This window comes from Hypanus sabinus, chromosome 12 (assembly GCF_030144855.1).
Source record: "Hypanus sabinus isolate sHypSab1 chromosome 12, sHypSab1.hap1, whole genome shotgun sequence".
In the NCBI taxonomy this organism is placed as follows: Eukaryota; Metazoa; Chordata; class Chondrichthyes; order Myliobatiformes; family Dasyatidae; genus Hypanus; species Hypanus sabinus.
Genome location: NC_082717.1, coordinates 11,178,933 through 11,200,373, shown reverse-complemented (window position 1 = coordinate 11,200,373; position 21,441 = coordinate 11,178,933). Strand labels below are relative to the sequence as shown.

Genomic DNA, 21,441 nt, shown 5'->3' with positions numbered 1-21,441 from the left:
TGGCCGGCCTGTGGCAGTCAGCTTGTTACAGACTTCTCTGTTTCTTGCTCAGATATCAGTGGTGCCGATCTTTTTGATTTCAATGTAACGCTCTCCTAGCTTTTTGTTGCCTTTACTGAGCCCCACAGTTTGCACATGCCCCCTGTCCCTCCCACACTCCAGGCTTCTTCAGCAGTGCATTAACAGATTCCTTCTCAACATACGTACCTGAAGCAGGCAGAAGCCAGTCAGCCTCTCACACCTCTTCATTATAAGACCATAAGACACAGGAGTAGAGTTAGGCCATTCAGCCCATTGAGTCTGCTCTCCCATTCCATCATGGCTGTTTTATTATTCCTCTCAGCCCCATTCTCTTGCTTTCTCACTCTTAAGATTTGACACCCTGAAGCTAATCAAGAGCCCTTCAACCTGTGCTTTAAATATACCCGATGACATGGCCTTCCACAGATTCACCACACTCCGGTGAAAGGAATTCCTCCTCGCCCCTGTTCTCAATAGAAGACGCTCTTTTCCAAGTCTGTACCCTCTGGTCCTAGACTCCCCCACTACAGGAAACACCTTTTCAATGTCCACTCTGTCTAGGCCTTTCAATATTCAATAGGGTTTATTGATCCCCCTCATTCTTCCAAACTCCAGCGAGTACAGGCCCAGAGTTGTCAAACGGTCCTAATACATTAACCCTTTCATTCCCAGGATCATTCTCATGAACCTCCTCTGGGCCCTCTTCAATGCCAGCCCATTTTTTCTTAGATAAGGGGCCGAAAACTACTCATAATACACAAAGTGTGGTCTGAACAATGCCTTATAAAGCCTCAGCTTTACATCCATGCCCTTAATTGAAGTAGATTACAGCTGATTTGATTGTAACCATCATTCCTCATTCCTATCACCTGCTGGTATCCTTTGCCGAGAGTCACAGAGTCATTGTATGGAAAATATTTTTAAAGTCCTTTCCTTGTTCTTTTCTGCAGCAAGATGTATCCGGAAACAAATGAGGGACTGTGCACATGTTAAGGGTTATAAGGAATTACTTTATTAGAGTTATATAAATAATAAAATAAAGAGAAAGAAAAATGATGAGTAAATCAGTAGTCAAGACAAAAAAGTAGTCAAGCCACCCTGCACAATATACTGCTGGAGGGAATCACACTTAGGTGGTAGAGGCAGGTAATTTCCTTGAGACCCTAAGACCTCATGGCTCCCAACCTGGGGTTCACAGACCCATAAGGCCATAATAAATGGGAGCAGAATTAGGCTGATCTGTTTCCCTCTCAGCCCCAATTTCCAGCCTTTCCCCTGTATCCCTTCATGTCCTGACCAATCAAAAATCTATCAACATCTGCCTTGAATATACACAGAGACATGGCCACCACAGCTGCCTGTGGAAAAGAATTCCACAGATTCACAACTCTCTGTCTAAAGAAATTCCTCCTCACCTCCGTTCTAAAAGGATGCCCCTCTATTCTGAAGCTCTCTCCTCTGGTCTTAGACTCTCCCACCGTAGGAAACATCCTCTCTGCACCCACCCTATCAAGACCTTTCACCATTCGATAGGTTTCAATGAGGCCTCCCCTCATTCCTCTGAATTCCAATGAGTACAAGCCCAGAGCCATCAAATGCTCCTCATATCCCAGCTGTTCAAACCTGGAATTATTTTTGTGAACCTCATTTGAAACCTCTCCAGTTTCAGCACATGCTTGCTAAGATAAGGGAGCCAGACTGCTCACAGCATCCCAAGTGAGACCTCACCAGTGCTTTATGAACTCTCTACGTTATATTCTAGTCATCTTGAGATGAATGCTAACATCTCATTTGCCTTCCTCACCATGGACTCGACTGCAAATTAACCTTTTAGGGAATCCTGTACAAGGACTCCCAAGTCCCTTTGCGCTTCAGATTTTTCTATCTTTTCTCTATTTCAAAAATAACCGTTTCATTTCTTGTACCAAAGTGCATGACCATACACTTCCCAACACTGTATTTCATCTGCCACTTCTTAGCCTGTTCTCCCAATCTGTGTAAGTCCTTCTGTAGCCTCAAAACTACCTGCCCCTCCACCTATCTTTGTATCGTCTGCAAACTGTGCAACAAAGTCATCAATTCAATCATCCAAATCATTAACATATAATGTAAAAAGAATCGGTTGCAACACAGACCCCCGTGGAACACCACTAGTCACCGGCAGCCGACCAGAAAGGGCTCCCTTTATTTGGACACTCTTTCTCCTGCCAGTCACACACTGCTTTCTCCATGCCAGAGTCTTTCCTGTAGTACCATGGGCTTGTAGTTTGTGAAGCAACCTCATATGTGGCACCTTTTCAAAGGCGTTATGAAAATCCAAATACACAACATCAACCGATTCTTCTTTGTCTATCCTGTTTGTTATTTCTTCAAAGAATTCCAACAGATTTCTTGGGCAAGATTTTTCCTTGGGGAAACCATGCTGACTACGGCCTATTTTACCTTGAGCCTCCAAGTACCCTGAAACCACATTCTTAACAATTGACTCCAATATCTTCCCAGCCACTGAGGCTAGACTAGGTTCCTTTCTTCTGCCTCTCTCCCCTTCTGAAGAGTGGAGTGACATTCGTAATTTTACAGTCTTCCGGAACCATTCCAGAATCCAGTGATTCTTGAAAGATCATTACTAATGGCTCCACGATCTCTTCAGCCACTTCTTTCAGAACTCTGGGGTGTACACCGTCTGCTCCAGGTGACTTATCTACCTTCAGACCTTTTAGTTTCTCAAGAACCTTCTGCCTAGTAATGTTAGCTTCACACATTTCATGACCCCTGACTCCGAGAGCTTCTACCACACTAGTAGTGTCTTCTATGATGAAGACCAATGCAAAATACTTACTCAGTTCATCTGCCATTTCCTCGTCCCCAATACTATCTCCAACATCATTTCCAGTTGTCCAATATCCACTCTTGCTTCTCTTTTACACTTTATGTATCCGAAGAAACTCTTTAATATACCTCGTTTAATGGTAGAAGTCCATGGCATAAGAAAGTTTGTGATCCCCTGCTATAAGACATAGGAACAGAATTAGGCTATTTAGCCCATTGAGTCTGCTCTCCTATTCCATCATGGCTCATTATTATCCCTCTCAACCTCATTCTCCTGCCTTCTCCTCATAACATCTGACACCCTTACGAATCAAGAACTGATAAATCTCTGCTTTAAATATATCCAACGCCTTGGCCTCCATGGGCGTCTGTAGCAAAGAGTTCCATAAGGTTATGCTGACCTTTAACCTACTTCAATATCTATCTAACCCTTCCCTCCTACATAGCCCTTCATTTTTCTATCATCCATGTGCTGATCTTGGAGCTTCTTAAATGTCCCCAGTGCATCTGCCTCTACCACTCCACCTGTCAGGACATTCACCTTTAAATTATGCCCTCTTGTATTAGCCATTTCCTGCTTGAAGAAAGGCTCTGGCTCTCCACTTGATTTATGCCTCTTATCACAAACATTTCTATTAAATCACCTCTCATTCCCCTTCTGTTTAAACACAAAGTACTAGAAGGACTCAGCAGGCCAGGCAGCCTCTGTGGAGAGAGAGAGGGGAGGTCGATGTCTTGCATCAAGACATTGGATAAGGACCTGAATTATCGATTCAGCATCCACAGGCGCTGGTCGACCCCCTGAGTGCCTCCAGCAATGTACTTTTTCTCAGATTCTGACATCTGCAGTCCCTTGTGTCTCCACCAGGCAGCTTGTCGAGTAAACCAGCTATCACAAACCTGGTTATTCAGTAACCAGCTGTCACTGGCCTTGTTATTGAACACCCAGCTTTCTCCACTGGTCAGCTGGTTCTGGTTTGTCTGGTATTCAATACCAGTAAGTACCAGTGGGTGGCACTGCAGTCATAGGTAAAGAGGCACAGCAGCTCACCTCTGCCCTCTGCAGGTACATGATAGTGCTGCAACACTTAATTTCAGAACCTTCATACTGAATCAGGATCAGGTGTATTATCACTGGCATTCAGTATGTCGTGAAATTTGCTGATTTACACCAACAGTACAGTGCAATACATAAAAATATTATAAGTTATAATATGAAATATATAAAAAAATCAAATGAATAGTGTAGTATAAGAACAAAGCTACCAAAAGCATGTTTCCTCTGGGTGCTCTGGTTTCCTCCCATATTCCAAAGATATAATTTGGGTGTAATTGGGCATCACAGGCTTGTCAGGACAGAAGGCCCTGTTACTGTGCTCTATCCCTAAATAAAGTTACATAAATAATTAAATAGTGCAAAAAAAAACAATGTAGTGTTCATGGGTTCATCTGATGGTGGAGGGAAAGAAGCTGTTCCTAACATCTTCAGAGTGGGTCTTGAGGTTCCAGTACCTTCTCCTGATGAGGAGAGGCATTTCCTGAAAGGTGCTGGCACTTAATAATGGATGCCACCTTCATGAGATATCGGCTATTGAAGATGTCCTCAGTGATGTGGAGGTCCGTGCTCGTGGTGCAGCTGGCTGAGTTTACGTCCCTCTGCAGCTTTTTCTGATCCTGTGCATTGGAGTCCATACCAGATGGTGATGCAACCAGTTAGAAGCTCCCCAGTGTATACCTGTAGAAATTTCATAGGGCCTTCGGTGACATACCAAATCTCCTCAAACTCCTAATGAAATGTAGCCAACTCCATTCTCTGGCATTCATTAACAACCAAGAACCAATCATCTCTGCCTTAAATATCCCAGGTACTTGAACTCCAGAGGCCTCTGTGGCAACAGTTCTGCAGGGTCACAAGTCTCTGGCTGAAGAAATCCCTCCTTATCTCTGTTCTACAGGGACGCTCTTTTTTTCTGAGGCTGTGATCTTTGATCCTATTAGTATCTTGTAACTATATTCCACCTCTGGAACTCTCCTACTTCTGAAATCATCTGTCAGGTCTTCCATATCCAACAATATGTACTTCACTTGCTGTTAACACATTTGAAATTCACAGATAGCACTGTGTTAATGTGAATTGAATGTTATATTCTAAGTTGTAATGTAGTGAGAACTTGCTTCTTGTCTCTTTAACAGGAGAATTTTAAGCCACTCTGCGCCTTCTGGGACTTGACACTGAACAGTAAGTAATTGTCATTTTCCGACCTAACGTATGAAGAGCGTCTGATGGAGGTGATGGTACAGGAGAGGCCATTCAGCCCTTTGAGACTGTTCCATCAATCAAACAATAGGATCATAGATGTAACATTATATTCTGTACTTTTTGCGACAGTTGGTAAAATTTCATCCTTGCCAGAACATACTGGTGCAATTTTACACCGGCATGATTGAGAGCATCCTCACATCAGCCATTTTCTGTCCGGTTTGGTGCGTGCAGCATCTTCTCACAATAGATGAAAACTACAGCAAACTGTCAGGTCACATGTGTCCATCGAAATTCTGCAGTGATAGTAAATAGTAGCCATTAATTATTACTGCTTCAAGACTGATCCACCATACAATATGATCATAGATAGTCCTCCATTGCCATACCATACTCCCACTCTTTGCCCATGCACCTTACCATCTTCTGGGTGTCTAAAAATCTATCTGCCCTCTCCTTTAATATATCCATTGATGCCCCACCTCCTGGGATAGAGAATTCCACAGGTTTCCATTCCTTTGAGTGAAGAAATTTCTCCTCACCTCAGCCCCATTGCACTCAGCAGCTGGAGGACCAGGTTTGGGCTTTGTTTCTAAGGAACAGTGTGCTGGCCTTGGAGAAGATACAGAGAAGGTTCCCAAGGATGATCCCAGCATTTATATTTCAGGTTGATAGATTCTTGATTAGTTGAGGAACGAAGGGTTGCGGGAGACTGAGGCTGAGAGAGAGAGAATGGATCAGCCGTGATGAAATGGCCGAGCAGACTCGATGGGCCAAATGGCCTAATTCTGCTCCTATATCTTGTGGTCTTAATGTCTCAGGGCCTGTTCGGAAGGATGATTGGGTTTGTCCTTGAAACCCTTTTAAAGATTAGCTTTATTTGTCATAAGTACATCGAAACATCCAAAGCATACAGTGCAGTGACGGTTTGCATTGGTCCTGGGGCAGCCCACAAATGTCCTCACACTTCGGGCACTAACAGAGCATGCCCACAACGTGCTAACCTTAACCTGTATGCATTGGGAATGTGGGAAGAAACTGGAGCACCCGGAGGAAACCCCCATGGTCACGGAGGAAATGTGCAAACTCCTTACACGCAGCGGAGGGAATTGTGTCTGGATCCCTGGCAACGTAAAGCATTGCACTAATCACAATACTACCATCCCACCTCTGCACCTTAACACCTTTTCTGTCTAGAAATCTGTCCACCTACAGTACTTCTTCAATACAATAATTGATGCTATCCTCTAGGGATAGACCAGTCCTCGAGTTTGTGTCCTCTTACTTATTTTTTCTTGGGCCCTTAGCTCCCAGGGGAGCTTAGACCATCGATGACCTGCCACCTCCATCGATGTCGATGGTCTGGTTGGAGTTCATCAATGCTTCTGCAATCTATTGCACCCACTGTACAGGAGACTTGTCTTATCCAGCCTCACCAGAGCCCTGTTGGCCAGCCTTACCCACTTTCATCTCTCATGACAGGGATGTAGGATTAGACTTTGAGAGGCTTTCTTCCTCTGAGTGAAGGAATTTCTCCTCATCTCAGTCCCATTTGGAATCTCTGCAGCTGGAGCGACTTTAGCCTCATACTTAAGGAGCTATGTGCTGGCCCTGGAGAAGGTCCCAAGGGGGTTCACAAGATTGATCTGATATAACCATATAACAATTACAGCATGGAAACAGGCCATCTTGGCCCTTCTAGTCCGTTCCAATGCTTACACTCACCTAGTCCCACCTACCCGCACTCAGCCCATAACCTCCATTCCTTTCCTGTCCATATACCTATCCTATTTTACTTTAAATGACAATACCGAACCTGCCTCTACCACTTCTACTGGAAGCTTGTTCCACACTGCTACCACTCTCTGAGTAAAGAAATTCCCCCTCACGTTACCCTTAAACTTTTGCCCCCTAACTCTCAAATCACATCATCCCAGGGATGAAAAGCTTAGGAAATGAGGAGTGTTTAATGTGTCTGGGCCACACTCAGTGGAGTTCTGAAGGATAATGGAGGGATCTCATTGAAACCTACAAGATACTAAAGGCCTGGACAGAGTAGACAAGGAGAGGATGTGTCCACCGGTAGGATCTGAGAGCGCAGACTCAGAGTAAAGGGATGTCCACCTAAAACTGAGATGAGGAAGAAATATTCCAGCTACCGGGTGGTGAATCTGTGGGATCTGTTGCCATGGTAGGCAGTGGAGGCCAAGTCACTGAGTATACTTCAGACAAAGGTTAATAGATTGTTGATTGGTAATGGAATGAGGTTGAAAGAATCTAAGATCAAGCATGATAGCATGGTGGAGCAGAGTCATTGGGCCAAATGGCCTGATTCTGTTCCTTTATCTTGTGGCCTTGTAGTTCTATCCTTTATCTGTGAGAGTAACCCTAGACATGTTAGCTGAAGGAAACAACTCCTTGTGCCCAACCTGTTGAGTCTAGCAGGGGTTCAGTGTCAATTCATCACCCTGTAACTCCTTCTTTGTAGATGAGAGTGGTGGATGGAGCACCCAAGGGTGTGAGGCTGATCCAGGGTCCAATGCCAATGAAACCATCTGCCTGTGCAATCATCTGACCCACTTTGGAATATTGCTGGTAAGAACCCTTTTTTTACTCAGGGTGGGGGAAATGTCGGGATGCTTGGGCGTTGTCTGCAGGGTGATGGTAAGCACAGAATAATGGGCTAGCATAGTTGGAATGGGGCAAATAGCCTAAGAAGCTTCCAGCTTCTCTTACTATGCCTGCTCCGCTACCTACTCTCCTTTCACCTCTCACCTGGTCTCCCCTATTACCTGCCAACATGTACTCATCCCCCACCCCCACCTTTTTATTCTGTCTTCTGCCCCTTTCCTTTCCAGTCCTGGTGAAGAGTCGTGGCCCAAAATGTGAAAAGATGAAAGATTAGATAAAGATTAAAAATTAGCTTTATTTGTCACCTGTACATCGAAACATTGAAATATACAGTGAAGTGCATCTTCTGTGTCAACAGCCACCGGAGTCCGAGGACGTGCTGAGCTCAGCCTGCAATGCCGCTGAGCTTCTCATAGCACGCCCACAACTCGCTAACTCTCCTGCTACTAGCTTCTGCTTGCAATACTGTTTGTTTCAATTTTCCTTTCTTCTATCAACACATTATAAAACCACCGTGAAGCAACAGGTTCTGGGCCTCTTTCCTGATTTCCAAAAGAACCTTTGGCTGAAACGTCAGAGTCCAGCAGCCCTCTAGTAACCCACGTCATAATAAGTGTCCTACACAAGCTCAGCATACTGAAAGGACTTGCCACCGGGCTCAAGGACAGATCCGATCCTGCTGTTATTGAATAGTCCCCTCGGGTGATTTAAATAAGAGACTCTTGGCCTCACACCTGTGACCTTGTACCTTGCTGTCAACCTGCACTGCACTTTCTCTGTAAGTGTAACACTTTATTCTGCACTCTGCTTTTGTTTTCCCTTGTTCTTCCTCGACGTTCTGTTGTAATGAAACAGCCTGTTCAGTCAGATGGCTTTTGCAAAGTGAAGTTTTTCACTGTACCTTGGTACGTGCGACGATACTAAACCGATTTACCAACTCCAGTAACTGGGTACAGTGTAGGATTAGTGACAGCGTGATGTTCTAAAACTGAAGAGGTTTCCTTTGTTTATCACGCGTACAGTGAAGTGCATATTTTACATTTAATGAGCAACGCAGTCCGAGGGTGCGTGGGGAGCAGATTGCAAGTGTCACCACACCTCTGTTGACAACACATTGCCCCTACAACTTACTGACACTAACTGTTAGTGTGCCTTTGAACTGTGGGAGGAGACTGTAATGCCTGGAGGAGACTGTAGTACCCACAGGAACTCTACGTGGTCACAGACGTGGCGGGAATTGAACCCTGGTCATCGGCGCTGCAAAGCGTTGTGTTTACTGCTATGTGACCGTGACGCCCCGGTACCGACCTGCACTTATCACGGGTTTTCTCCACTTACAGGACATCTCGGGAACAGCCCAACAGATCGATCCGCTTAACAGTAAGATCCTGACCTTCATCACTCACATCGGATGTGGGATCTCAGCTATCTTCTCAGCGACTACACTCCTGACATACGTGGCCTTTGAGTGAGTAATGTAGGCAGCGGAATCTGGATCTACAAACCACCTGCTGAGGGAACTCACTGGATCGAGCAGCGTCTGTTGGTGGGGGCAGGGGGGTGGGAGGATGGAGAAGGAATTGTTGATGTTTTGGGGTCCTGATGTGGGGTTTTAACCCAAAACATCAACAATTCCTTTTCCCCCCTCATCCCCACAGATACCGCTTGACCTGCTGCTCTCTAATCCAGGCAGCATCCTGCTGAACCTCTTCTTCATCCTCGCCTCACATCCTTCCTGTAATGAGGTGACCAGAATTGAATACATCAGACATGGCCTAACATAAAGCTGTAATATTAACACAAAAAAAACCGCAAGAATGGCCTAATTCTGCTCCTATAGAAGTATAGGAGTTTAGATGTAATGTTAAAATTGTACATGGCATTGGTAAGGCCAAATTTGGAGTATTGTGTACAGTTCTGGTCACCAAATTATAGGAAAGATGTCAACAAAATAGAGAGAGTACAGGGCAGATTTACTAGAATGTTACCTAAGTTACAGAGCAAGGTTGAACAAGTTAGTTCTTTATTCTTTGGAGCATAGAAGGTTGGGGGGGGGGCACTTGATAGAGGTATTTAAAATTACGAGGGGGATAGATAGGGTTGACGTGGATAGGCTTTTTCCATTGAGTGTAGGGGAGATTCAAGCAAGAGGACATGAATTAAGAGTTAGGGAGCAAAAGTTTAAGGGTAACATGGCTCCAGGACAACATTCCACACACCATCAAGTTACAGGCCAGGCCTGTTAGGGACTTGTGCTGTTGTTTTATTTATTTATTAAGTGCAGAACAGGCCCTTCTGGCCTAGCGAGCTGTGCAGCACTAGCCTTATCACAGGACAATTTACAATGACCAATTAACCTGCTAATCTGTACATCTCTGGACTGCGGGAGCAAACACACATAGTCACATGGGAAACAGAGAAACTCCTCACAGACAGTGCTGGAATTGAACTCTGAAATCTGACACACTGAGCTATAATAACATTGTGCTGACTTCTACACTCCTATGGTGCCCCATTCAGCGCAATGTCTTCTCAGTTTTTAGATATGATGTTGAAGTTCTTCAAGTTGATTTTATTGTTATCTTTGAAGCGTCTGGAGTAACAGGTGAATTCTCCTCCAGGAAACTGCGTCGCGACTACCCCTCGAAGATCCTGATGAATCTCAGTGCCTCGCTCTTCTTCCTGAATTTCATCTTCTTGATCGACGGCTGGCTGGCCTCATTCGGAATTGATGGGCTGTGCGTCGCTGTGGCAGCATTGCTCCACTTCTTCCTGCTGGCCTCCTTCACCTGGATGGGCCTGGAGGCTGTCCACATGTACATCGCCCTGGTCAAGGTCTTCAACACCTACATCAGGAAGTACATGCTCAAGTTCTGCATCGTTGGGTGGGGTAAGTCGGGTCATCGCTCTCGTTGGGTTCCCTGCTGCTCCTGATTCATTGGTGCTTATTTTGTTCCACCTTGTTTCGTTGTTCTGGGCGTCCCTCTTATTCTGCCTGTACCAGACAGGAAGGAAATGCTGAAGTAAAAGAGAAACTATCTGCTATGCTGTCTCCTCCAGAAAATTCACCACACTTGTGAAACTCAGCAGTTCTCTGAGAAGTTCCTCAGTCTCACCTGGTCCTTTGTTTCACCTCTTTCTGCTCAACTTTCCTCTGCTTTGCCTGTTTCTTTCTTCGGTCTGCTTCACCTGTCCCCTTGATTCCCCGTTCCTTATTTCCCTGTTCCCTTATTTCACCTCTTCCCTTGATTCCCAGTTCCCTTGTTCCTTGTTCCCTTGCTTCCCTCTTCCCTTGTTCCCACTTCCCTCATTTCTCCCTTTCCTCATTTCCCTCTTCTCTCATCTCGCTATTCTCTTGTTTCCCTGGTCCCTTGTTTTCCTCTTCCCTCATTTCCCTGTTCCCTTGATACCCTCTTCCCATGGTTCACCTGTTCCCCTGTTTCATTATTCCGCCTGTAGTTGAGACCATAAGATATAAAGCAGAATTCAGCCATTTGGCTCATTGAATCTGCTCCACCATTTCATCATGGCTGATCCAATTTTCTTCTCTGCCCCAATCCCCTGCTTTCTCCCTGTATCCCTTCATGCCCTGACCAATCAAGAATTTGTTCTGTTTTGCCAGTCTCTTTTGTTTCACTTGTTCCTTTGTTCTAGTTGTTTCATGTTTGCTTCTTTCTTTGTTCTACCCATTCTTCATAAATTGTCATACCATCACAAACTATCACATCTTCATATGCCATCACACCATAAGAAACAGTCATACCATCACACCATTGGAAGCTATTACACCTTCATACACCATCACACCATTACACCCAGAAAATGACACAATACACACACCATGACAAACCATCACACACCATCACAAACTGTCACATATCACAAACTGTCACACACCATCACAAACCGTCACATATCACAAACTGTCACACACCATGACAAACCGTCTCACATAATGACATCACACACCATCACAAACCGTCATTCACCATGATAAACCATCACACACCATGATAAATCATCAAACACCATTACAAACCATCTCACACCATGACAAGCTCACATACATCACGAACCTTCACACGTCATCACAACCCGTCACACACCATGACAAAATATCACCCTTTCATATGCCATCATACTGTCAGAAACTATCACACCAATACACACCACCACACACCATTGGTCAACATCACACGCCATCACATACTGTCCTCATTTGATCTCTACATCCATGAAGTCTCCAGAGAACACCTCGCAAAGGGCAATCGTTCTAGACAGTGGATCACCACCTCCTTGTCAAGGGCAAGAGGGGATGTGTATTAAATGCTGGCCTTGTCAGCAACATTGATATCCTGAGAATAATAAACAACACCTAAATCAGTGTAAGAGAGGAACCTTCTCATAGGTAAGCAGATGGATGAAACAAAAATGTAGGAGGGAGGGGTTAGATTGACCTTAATGTAAGTTAAAAAGTCAGTACAATGTAGTGAGCCAAAGGAACTGGAACATGCTGTGCTGTTCTACGTTCTGTCTGCTGTTGATGTGGTTATTCATTCTGCACCTATGTCCCATAACCATTGTGGTGCTGCCCAGGGATTCCATATGTCCTGCACATTGTGTGTTTACAGGGCTGCCGGCACTGGTTGTGGTCATTGTCATAGCAATCAAAAGGAGGTTCTACGGCCTGTTGCTGTACGGCAAGGATACCAAAGGCTCTGGTGCCTCAGAGTTGTGAGTACCTCCTCTCCGTTGGTTTTATTCGCTTCTGTTGTGGTTCTGTGGGTGTGTGGGGAGGCCGGTGCGTCCAGTGTGGGGGGAATAACACAACACCGCTGGTGGATCAGGCAGCTTTAGAAGCGGGCTTATTGTCACTGACGTCTGAGGTGAAACTTGCTCTACAGTGACAGACATAAAAATCACTATACACTAGGGGGCAGCACAGTAACCTAGTGGTTAATGGAATGCCGTTACAGAGCCAGCAATCCGGGTTCAATTCCTGCCCCTGTCTGTAAGGAGACTGCACGTTTTCCCCTTGAACATGTGGACTCCCTGTGGGTACACCTGCTTCCCTCATTCCAAAGACGGGCCAATTGGTTAGAATTGCTTAATCGTGCGGCACAGGCTCGTTGGGCTAGAAAGGTCTGTTACCGTGCTGTGTCTCTAAATAAAGTTACAGAAATAAATAAATAATGTAAAAGACGAATAGTGAGGTAGTTTTTGTGGGTTCATGGACCGTTCATAAATCTGATAGCGAGGGAAAGAATCCATTCTTCAAATGTTGAGGGGGGGTTTGTGAGATCCTGTAACCCCTCCCTGATGGTAGTAACATGAAGAGGGCATGTCTGGGATGGTGAATTTTAATGTTTGGGTTGTAACTCACATCAGATTCCCGGACCTGTATCTAAAATTGATGTCTCCTCGTATTTGACATTTCTACCCTGACAAAAGGACTGTGCACCATATCAATATTGTTCCCTGCGTGCAGTGTTTCATTGATTCTATTGTATTTCCTTGTTCGCTGTGAATGCCTGCAAGAAAACAAATCCCAGGGTAGCATATGGTGACATATCAAGTCAAGTCAAGTCAACTTTTATTGTCATTTCGACCATAACTGCTGGTACAGTGCATAGTAAAAATCAGACAACAATTTTCAGGACCATGGTTTACATGACACAGTACAAAAAACTAGACTGAACTACGTAATAAAAAAAACACAGAGAAAGCTACACTAGACTACAGACCTACACAGGACTACATAAAGTACACAAAAACAGTGCAGGGATTACAATAAATAATAAACAGGACAGTAGGGCAATCTCTGAAGAGTTTTGATAATGTCTGGTGTCACCCGTCTTGTCAATACACTGCCCAGAAGAAGCACTTCTGTAGAAAAATTTACCAAGGACATTCTTGGTCATGGAAAGACCATGACTGCCCATGTCATATGATAAGGCACATAATGAACGAACAGCATGTCTCATTGTTATTTTGAGTATATTTATGTATTGCACTATACTGTCGCTGCAACATTTTTCACAGCACGTCTCAGTGATAATAAACCCAATTCTGATTCTAAATTCACCTGATTGTACTAGAAATCCATGCAATAGTGGGATAGAAGCTGTCCTTGAGCCTAGTGGCAGAGGACAGCTCTCAGGCTCTTGTATCTTCTGCCCGATGGGAGAGGAGAAAATATCCAAGGTGGGTGGAGACCTTGAGAATGCTGGCTGCTTTAGCAAGACAGCAAGTATACACAGAGTCAATGGAGGGGGAGGCTGGCTTTGTAGTGTGTGGAGCTGGTTCTGCAACTCTTTGCAGTTTATGTGCAGAGTGGTTGCTGTGAGGCATCGGGATAGGACACTTCGGTGCATTGATAAAAATTGGTGAGATTCAAAGGGGATAAGCAGATTTCTTTAGCCTCCTGATCTCTCGCTCTCTTACAGCTGCTGGATCAAAGATGACATCGTCTTCTACGTGACCTGCGTCTGCTACTTTGCTATCCTCTTTCTGATGAACATCTCCATGTTCATCGTGGTGTTGATACAGATTTGTGGAAGGAACGGGAAGAAGAGCAACCGGAACCTGAGGGAGGAGATCCTGCGCAATCTCCGAAGCGTCACCAGCCTGACCTTCCTTTTGGGAATGACGTGGGGCTTTGCATTCTTTGCCTGGGGCCCAGTGAACCTCATCTTCATGTACCTCTTTGCAATCTTCAACTCTTTACAAGGTATTTGTGAAGAATTCCCTTTTACCTTCCCAGATGTGTAGAACAAATGTACATTTAACAAACTGAGAAGAAGAACATCCATTTAGAACAGAGACGAGGAGGGATTTGCTTAGCCAGAGGGTGGTGAATCTGTGGAATTCATTGCCACAGGCGGTTGTGGAGGCTGAGTTATCAGGTTTCTTTAAAGCAGAAGTTGATAGTTTCTTCATTAGGAAGGGTGTCAAAGGTTATGGGGAGAAGGCAGGAGAATGGCGTTGAGAGAGAAAATAAATCAGGATGATGGAATGTCAGAGCAGACTTGATGGGCCAAATGGCCAAATTCTGCTCCAATGTCTTATGGTCTTTCTGTAGCTCTGCATCATCATCTCAAGCTACATTTCAAATGATCATCCAGTGCTTTTGAAAGACAATAAGACTATTCGGGGTGGCACAGTAGCATAGTGGCTAGAATAATGCTTCACAGTTCAATTCTCACTCCGGCCTGTAAAGAGCTTGTTTATATGTTCTCGCTGTGACCATGACATTTTCCTCCAGATGCTCCAGCTCCCTCCCTCAGACGGTCATTGTAAATTGTCCTGTGATTAGGCCAGGGTTACATCAGGGGTTGCTAGGCGTCACAGGGCCGCGTGAAGCGGCAGGAACTGAACCCCAACTGCTGACTGCTGCTTCTGTAATGGCACTGGGCAAATGTGCTGTGCTACCCCTGAACCTGGCAGGACGTGATTACCAAATTTTGACCATGGGATTAACATGCGGTTCTTTCTCCAGGGTGGCAAGACACCAACTCAGATTCAGTTTGTAAAACTCATGTTCTCATCTTATCGAACGCAGGCTTCTTCATCTTCGTCTTCCACTGTGCTATGAAGGAAAATGTGCAGAAGCAATGGAGAAGATACCTGTGCTGTGGTAGATTCAGACTTCCAGAAAACTCAGGTATGTGCCAAAGACACCTTCCACCTTTCCCCCCTGTGTCAGGGAAGATGCAAGTGCTTTGACAACCTCCACTAATCTGTTATCTGTTATTCCAGAGTCTGGGATTTCATAAGGATTATCTTCAGGACTGGGAGTTGGGCTTTAGGACTGGAGGGCTTCAGAGATTGGATAGGCTGACAATGTTGTAAGGACTGAAGATGCAAAGAATGTCAAAGATTATGGGAAGAAGGCAAGAAAATAGGGTTGAGAGGGGTAATAAATCAACCATGATTGAATGTCAGTTCAGACTAGATGGGCCAAATGGCCTAATTCCACTTCTATGTCTTATAATCTTAAGATTTTCCCCGGGGTATAGCAGGTTGAAGGGTGCCTTCTAACGGTTTGTAAAAATCATGAGGAGTACAGAGGTGAGTCGTCAGTCTTTTACCCCGGGAGAGGGAATCAAACACAAGATAGGCCAGGTTGAAGGTGAAGTGGCGGGGGGGGGGGGGTGAGTTTACAGGCAACCACCAGAGTAAAATTTTATGCACAAGGCATGAAGAGCCGGGGAAGTGGTAGAGGTGGGTACAATTACAACATTTAAGACAATTAGACAGGTACATGGATAGGAAAGGTTTGGACCCCTTGTTTAATGGTGTTGGTCTGTAGCATAAAAAAGGTTGGGGACACCTGTTTTAGAGGGATATAGGCCAAACATGGGTAAATGGGAATGGTGGTCAGCATGGAAGAGTTGGGCCAAAGGGCCTTTATCACTCCTGCAAGTGATAACAGAGAACAGGTAGCAGGGAAACCGATGAGATTATGCCATGAGCTGGCACTGATTTAATGAACTGAATGACCCCCTTTGTGGCAAATATGAGAGACAGCATGGATGACCTTCCTTCACCAGAGGGACGTTGGATTACATATTCTTTCCTATCTTCTCTTCCAGAATGGAGCCGAACAATCACCAACAACACCAAGAAAGTGAGCTCCGACAACCTGGGCAAGTCCCTTTCCAGCAGCTCCATCGGCTCCAGCTCCACCAGCTGGGCCAGCAAGTTCAAGTCCGGCTCCAGCATCTTCAAAAGCAGCGGCAAGGGTGAGGGACATGAGCTCCTTGCCTAACACCTGGATCTTACTGACTAATCCTTACCCCAACCTTTGTCTCTTTTCCAAGATGGTGCTGAGCTGTGGTCCCAGTCGAGGTTGTTGTTTAGTTGCTCTCGGATCAGAGTACATCGCAAAACCATTTTCATTTTATAATCTTGCTCGAGTTCTCTGGTCTTCTTTCACCAGTCTTTTAAATTTCAACAGTCTCCCTCAAAAGATAATTGGCAGGTCAGCTTTTTTTGTAATGTACTCCAAAACTGTGAAAATCAATATCTAAAACTTTTAAGAGATGAAGATGCTGTTGACGCTTTTAAAAGCCAGCTCAATACCTATTTTTTTAACCCTGCTTTAACTAACAACTTTTTGTCTTATATTTTCATGTTCACTTTGTTTTATTTTCACGTTTGCACTTTATCTGATTGTAAAGCACTTTGAACTACATCATCTGTATGACAAGTGCTCTATAAATAAGATATTATTATTATTATTATTATTGTATTTTTATTTTTTCTCAGCTCAAGCTGGTGAAACCTGGGGTGCTGGCATAGCTAAGCACGCTCACTTCTCAATTGCCAGGAACTTTTCAACTATTCTAGTCGTGTTTAGAATTGTGCCTTTCTGAAGACTTACATAGATATTGCTGTGTCAGCCTAATTGTTTAATACTATTGTGTAGTGACTTTGGGGTAATACCCAGTTGCAGATATTACCCTGTTCATGTTCATGTTCCATAGTCTTAAAATTTCCTCTTTTAATTCAGCATATTTCTGGTGCTTTTCAATTATTGATTTCTGTACATTATCTGTGTTTATTATTATTATTATTTTAGTTGCTTTTTTTAAGTTTGTAGGGATGGCTTTGGGGGACAGAGGGGGGTGGGGGTTAGGGGTCAGGCTCCTTCACTTTTCATTGGCTCTTCACAACTCTGCATCATCTGGACAGCAATGATCAAATCAAATCAAATTCCAGCTTAATTATATATAATTAACCATATATGAATACAGCCGAATGAAACAGTATTCTTCCAGGGCGAGGGTGCAAAACATAAATAGCAGATTCAAATAGCAAGCACTCAAACGTAGGCACGTCTCCAGCCTGTCGTTCCACTGATCGAACACTGGAGGGCAGCACCAATGGGAGAGGCCTGCTCCCAACCGAGCATGGATGCCATGCTATATCAGTGTCTCCTCTCCTGGACTGCCAGAGCAGGCAAGCCGACGGCATGAAGCCAAGTCCTTGATACGACTGAGTCCTGATGCATGCATCAAGATGCTCGTTATCGAATGCAGCCCAGCATTCAATACTGTCACCCCCTCAGAACTAATCAATAAGCTCAAGGCCTTGGCTTCAATCCCTGCTTGAGCAACTGTATTCTCAATTTCCTCACTTGCAGACCCCAGTCAGTTTGGATTGGTAAAAACATCTCCTCCACGATCTCCATCAGCACAGGGCTGTGTGTTTAGACCCTGCTCTATTTGCGACTGTGTGGCTAAGCACAGCTCGAATGCCATGTTCAAGTCAGCTGATGACACTACTGCTGTGGGCCAAATCAAAGGTAGTGATGAATCAGCATATCGGAGGGAGATTGAAATCTGGCTGAGTGGTGTCAGAGCACTAACACAGCAGGATTATTTTCTTCAGGAGAAGGAAACCAGAGGTCCATGAGGTACTCCTCATCAGAGGATCAGAAGTGGAGAGGCTCAGCAACTTGAAATTCCTCGGTGCTATTACTTTGGAGGACCCATCCTGCGTCTTGCATGTGTGTTATGAAGAAGGCACAGCAACACCTCTACTTCCTTAGGAATTTACGAAGATTCAGTTTGACTCCTAAAAATTTGATAAACTTCCAGAGATGTGGCGAGACGGCCGGTGTATGGGACTGAGTGGGATCCCAGATCAGCCATGATGGAATGGCAGAGCAGACTCGATGGGCCGAATGGCCAGATTCGGCACCTGTGGTCTTATGGTCTGATGTGAAGGGAGGGAATATTGACTGGTCGCATCACAGCCTGGTTTGGAAGCACCAATGGCCTTGAACAGGAAAATCCTACAAAAAGTAATGGACTCAGCCCAGTCCATCTCAGGTAAATCCCTCCCCCCACTGAGCACATCTGCATGAAACAGCAGGAAAGCAGTATCCATTATCAGGGACCCTTGCTGGTGCCAGCAGGAAGAAGGTGCAGGAACTGCAGGACTCGCACCACCAGGTTCGGGAACGGTTATTAACCCGCAACTATCAGGGTCTTGAACCAGAAGGGATAACTTCACTCAACCTCACTTGCCCCATTATCAAAATGTTCCCGCAACCTCTGAACTCCCTTTCAAGGTCTCTTCATCTCATTTTCTTGATATTTATTGCTTTTCTTATTTATTATTATTATTAATTATTTGTTTTTTGTGTTTGCACAATTTTTTTACCTTTTGCCCATGTTGGTGTGGTCTTTCACTGATTCTGTTATGGTTAATATTCTTTCGTGGACTGCTTCAGCATGCCCACAAGAAAATAAATCTCAGGGTTGTACATGGTGACAGACATGTGCTTTGATAATAAATTTACTTTGAACTTTGAGATTAGGGTTTAGAGACAGGAATGTGGAGGGGAGGAGGGAGGGGGTGGAATTAGAAGGCCAGGCCAAAGTGTAAGCTTCTGGTCCACATTCAGAAGCCAGCGATGCAGACGTGGGACATCCAGGCTTAGATGTCGGGCTGGAAGTCCATTGTCAACGAGGGCTGCTGAGGACAACGCCCGAGGGTCGAATCAGAAATCCGGAATTTGAAGCCCACTGGCAGGAAACAGAATCTGTGAACCTCTACGGGACTGCTGGGGAAGTCTGAGGTCCAATGTCTGTGAGTCCGAGTCCGTGGCCTGAACCCTGTCCTCGGGTTGAAGTTGTGTGTAGGCACGGGTGGAAGGGAAAAACCGGGCTTGTTTTGCTGTTGTTGTTTTGTTGTTTGTTGTGTTTTATCTTATTGTATTCTGTGTTGTTCTGCTGAACATTGTGGGTACACTATGTTGGCACCTGAATGTGTGGTGGCATTGTGGGCGGTCCCTGGCACAGTCTCATGTGTGTTGATTGTTAAAGCAAGCAACACATTTCATTGTATGTTTTGATGTAAATGTGATAAATAAATTTGAATCTTGAATTTTGAACCTTAGTTCATTCCTTTCACATCAAAGATTCAGCTTCTTCATTTCTTCCTTCAGCTCTTCAGTAACACTGCCTCTGTCATTTTTTGTCCTCTGCCAAATACAGGTTGTCTGGGTTACGAACGCCCAATTTATGGACCCTCCTACATAAGAATGAACTCTTGTAATATTATTAAATTCAAATGTCTGACATGCAGTACATCAGACTAAGTTCAGAACCAGATTAAGAATCGGGTTTATTATCACTGACGCATGTGTGAAATTTATTGTTTTGTGGCAGCAGTACAGAGCAAGACATTAAATAAACGGTAGATCAGAATAAGAAATATAGTGGATTCGAATTAGTTGGGTCACATTGGGACCTGTACATCATGGTGCAATTAAACGTCTGCCCTTATTAGTCAGTTTCATGGAGATAGTTAAAAAAACAAGTTATGTATTTAAATGAAATAGAACAGAAGCAATACTACTATCGTACTATAAAACTGTGTGTTATTTCCTAAAATTTATCAATGGACAAATCATACAGTGTATGCTGCTGTGTTCCATTGATTAATTGGAAATGAAGAAAATCAGTGCAGAAAATTAATCCATTACGTGATCCATTGCTTTGTTTGAACCCGATCATGTTGCATGTTTGTAGCCAAGAAATCACTCAGTGTGGCATGATAAAAGAAAGTCCTTTTTCATCAGCATTGTAGATACCATCTGCATGTACAAACTTTTTGAAGCAAGTCGGGGAGTTTTGTAGATTTTTGTGTTTCTGCGCGTACAGCATAAGCTCTATCTTTCTCGCCTTGTGCTTTTGTGAATTTAATGTGGTGCCAACACTTCCATCGAGACAACTAACCAAATCTTCATGTCCCAGCTTCTTATCTAGCTCCTCTGACTTGTTTTTGTTTAACCTTGGTCCACTGATATGCTCATCTCATCCAGGTACAATGGAAAACCATTGATTGAGGTCCTCTTCAACACCTGGCTGTTTTCATGTTCTCATTTTTGGGAGTTTTTGTATTATATCTTGCTGATGTGTCAGCACACCAGTTATCTCTGGCAGCTGACAATGAGTGGTGTTTGGTGGATTTGTGATCATTTGTTTTTAATTTGGGCTAGAAAAAATTTCAGACCCTTGCCAAGATGCCACGAAAAGATTTGACACTAGCCGAAGAGGTTACCCTACAGGTAGAAGCCGCCCATCTAATAGCTTTTAAATTTTATAATTGACATCCGTCAGCCCAAACAGTTAACGTAACACAAGCACACACAAAAGACGCTATTTAAAAACTGTTCATTCCAAGCACAGTAGAGTGTCTAATGGCCAGACAGTATATGCAACAGACACAAGCTCGAAATGTTTCCTGAACCGTCTCCTGTCCTAATTAAGAGGCACAGAGTCTCAAGTAAACAAAGGGAATCCCGGCTATTTTCTCAATTAATTTTTGTTCTTTAAGAGTTGTCCCAAATTAGCAGCTGCCCTGAATAACCAAAGCTAAATTAACTGAAATCCAGCGTGTATGTATATGTGCGTACACTGTAAAAAGTAGTGCAAAATAAGAGGGAAAATATTCATGGGTTCATGGACCATTCAGAAATCTGATGATGGAGGGGAAGAAGATGTTCCTAACACATTGAGTGTGTGTCTTCAGGCACCTGTGCCTCCTCCCTGGTGGTAATAATGAGAACAGGGCATGTCTTCTTTCTCTTTCCAGCTTATGTAGGGCTTTGAGAAGCCATATGGTGTGTTGGCCTGCATTAGCTGGTGGGCTGAGCTCAAGAGCCAGGAGGCAGGGTTGCAGCT

General features: G+C 44.3%; 1 protein-coding gene across 6 annotated transcripts in view; it reads left to right on the top strand.

Annotated features, from left to right (window-relative positions):
• Positions 1-21,441, top strand: part of adgrg6 (adhesion G protein-coupled receptor G6) — a 169,927-nt gene that overhangs the window by 129,020 nt on the left and 19,466 nt on the right. For 5 of the 6 annotated variants that reach the window (XM_059985536.1, XM_059985539.1, XM_059985537.1 and 2 more), the window contains 8 exons: positions 5,044-5,089; positions 7,599-7,705; positions 9,082-9,209; positions 10,363-10,631; positions 12,373-12,475; positions 14,188-14,471; positions 15,303-15,404; positions 16,336-16,485. In XM_059985536.1, the coding sequence (XP_059841519.1) occupies positions 5,044-5,089; positions 7,599-7,705; positions 9,082-9,209; positions 10,363-10,631; positions 12,373-12,475; positions 14,188-14,471; positions 15,303-15,404; positions 16,336-16,485 (1,189 nt within the window). Of the gene's footprint in view, positions 1-5,043; positions 5,090-7,598; positions 7,706-9,081; positions 9,210-10,362; positions 10,632-12,372; positions 12,476-14,187; positions 14,472-15,302; positions 15,405-16,335; positions 16,486-17,011; positions 17,345-21,441 lie in introns of those variants that run through there. The other variant, XM_059985538.1, reaches the window with a different exon arrangement.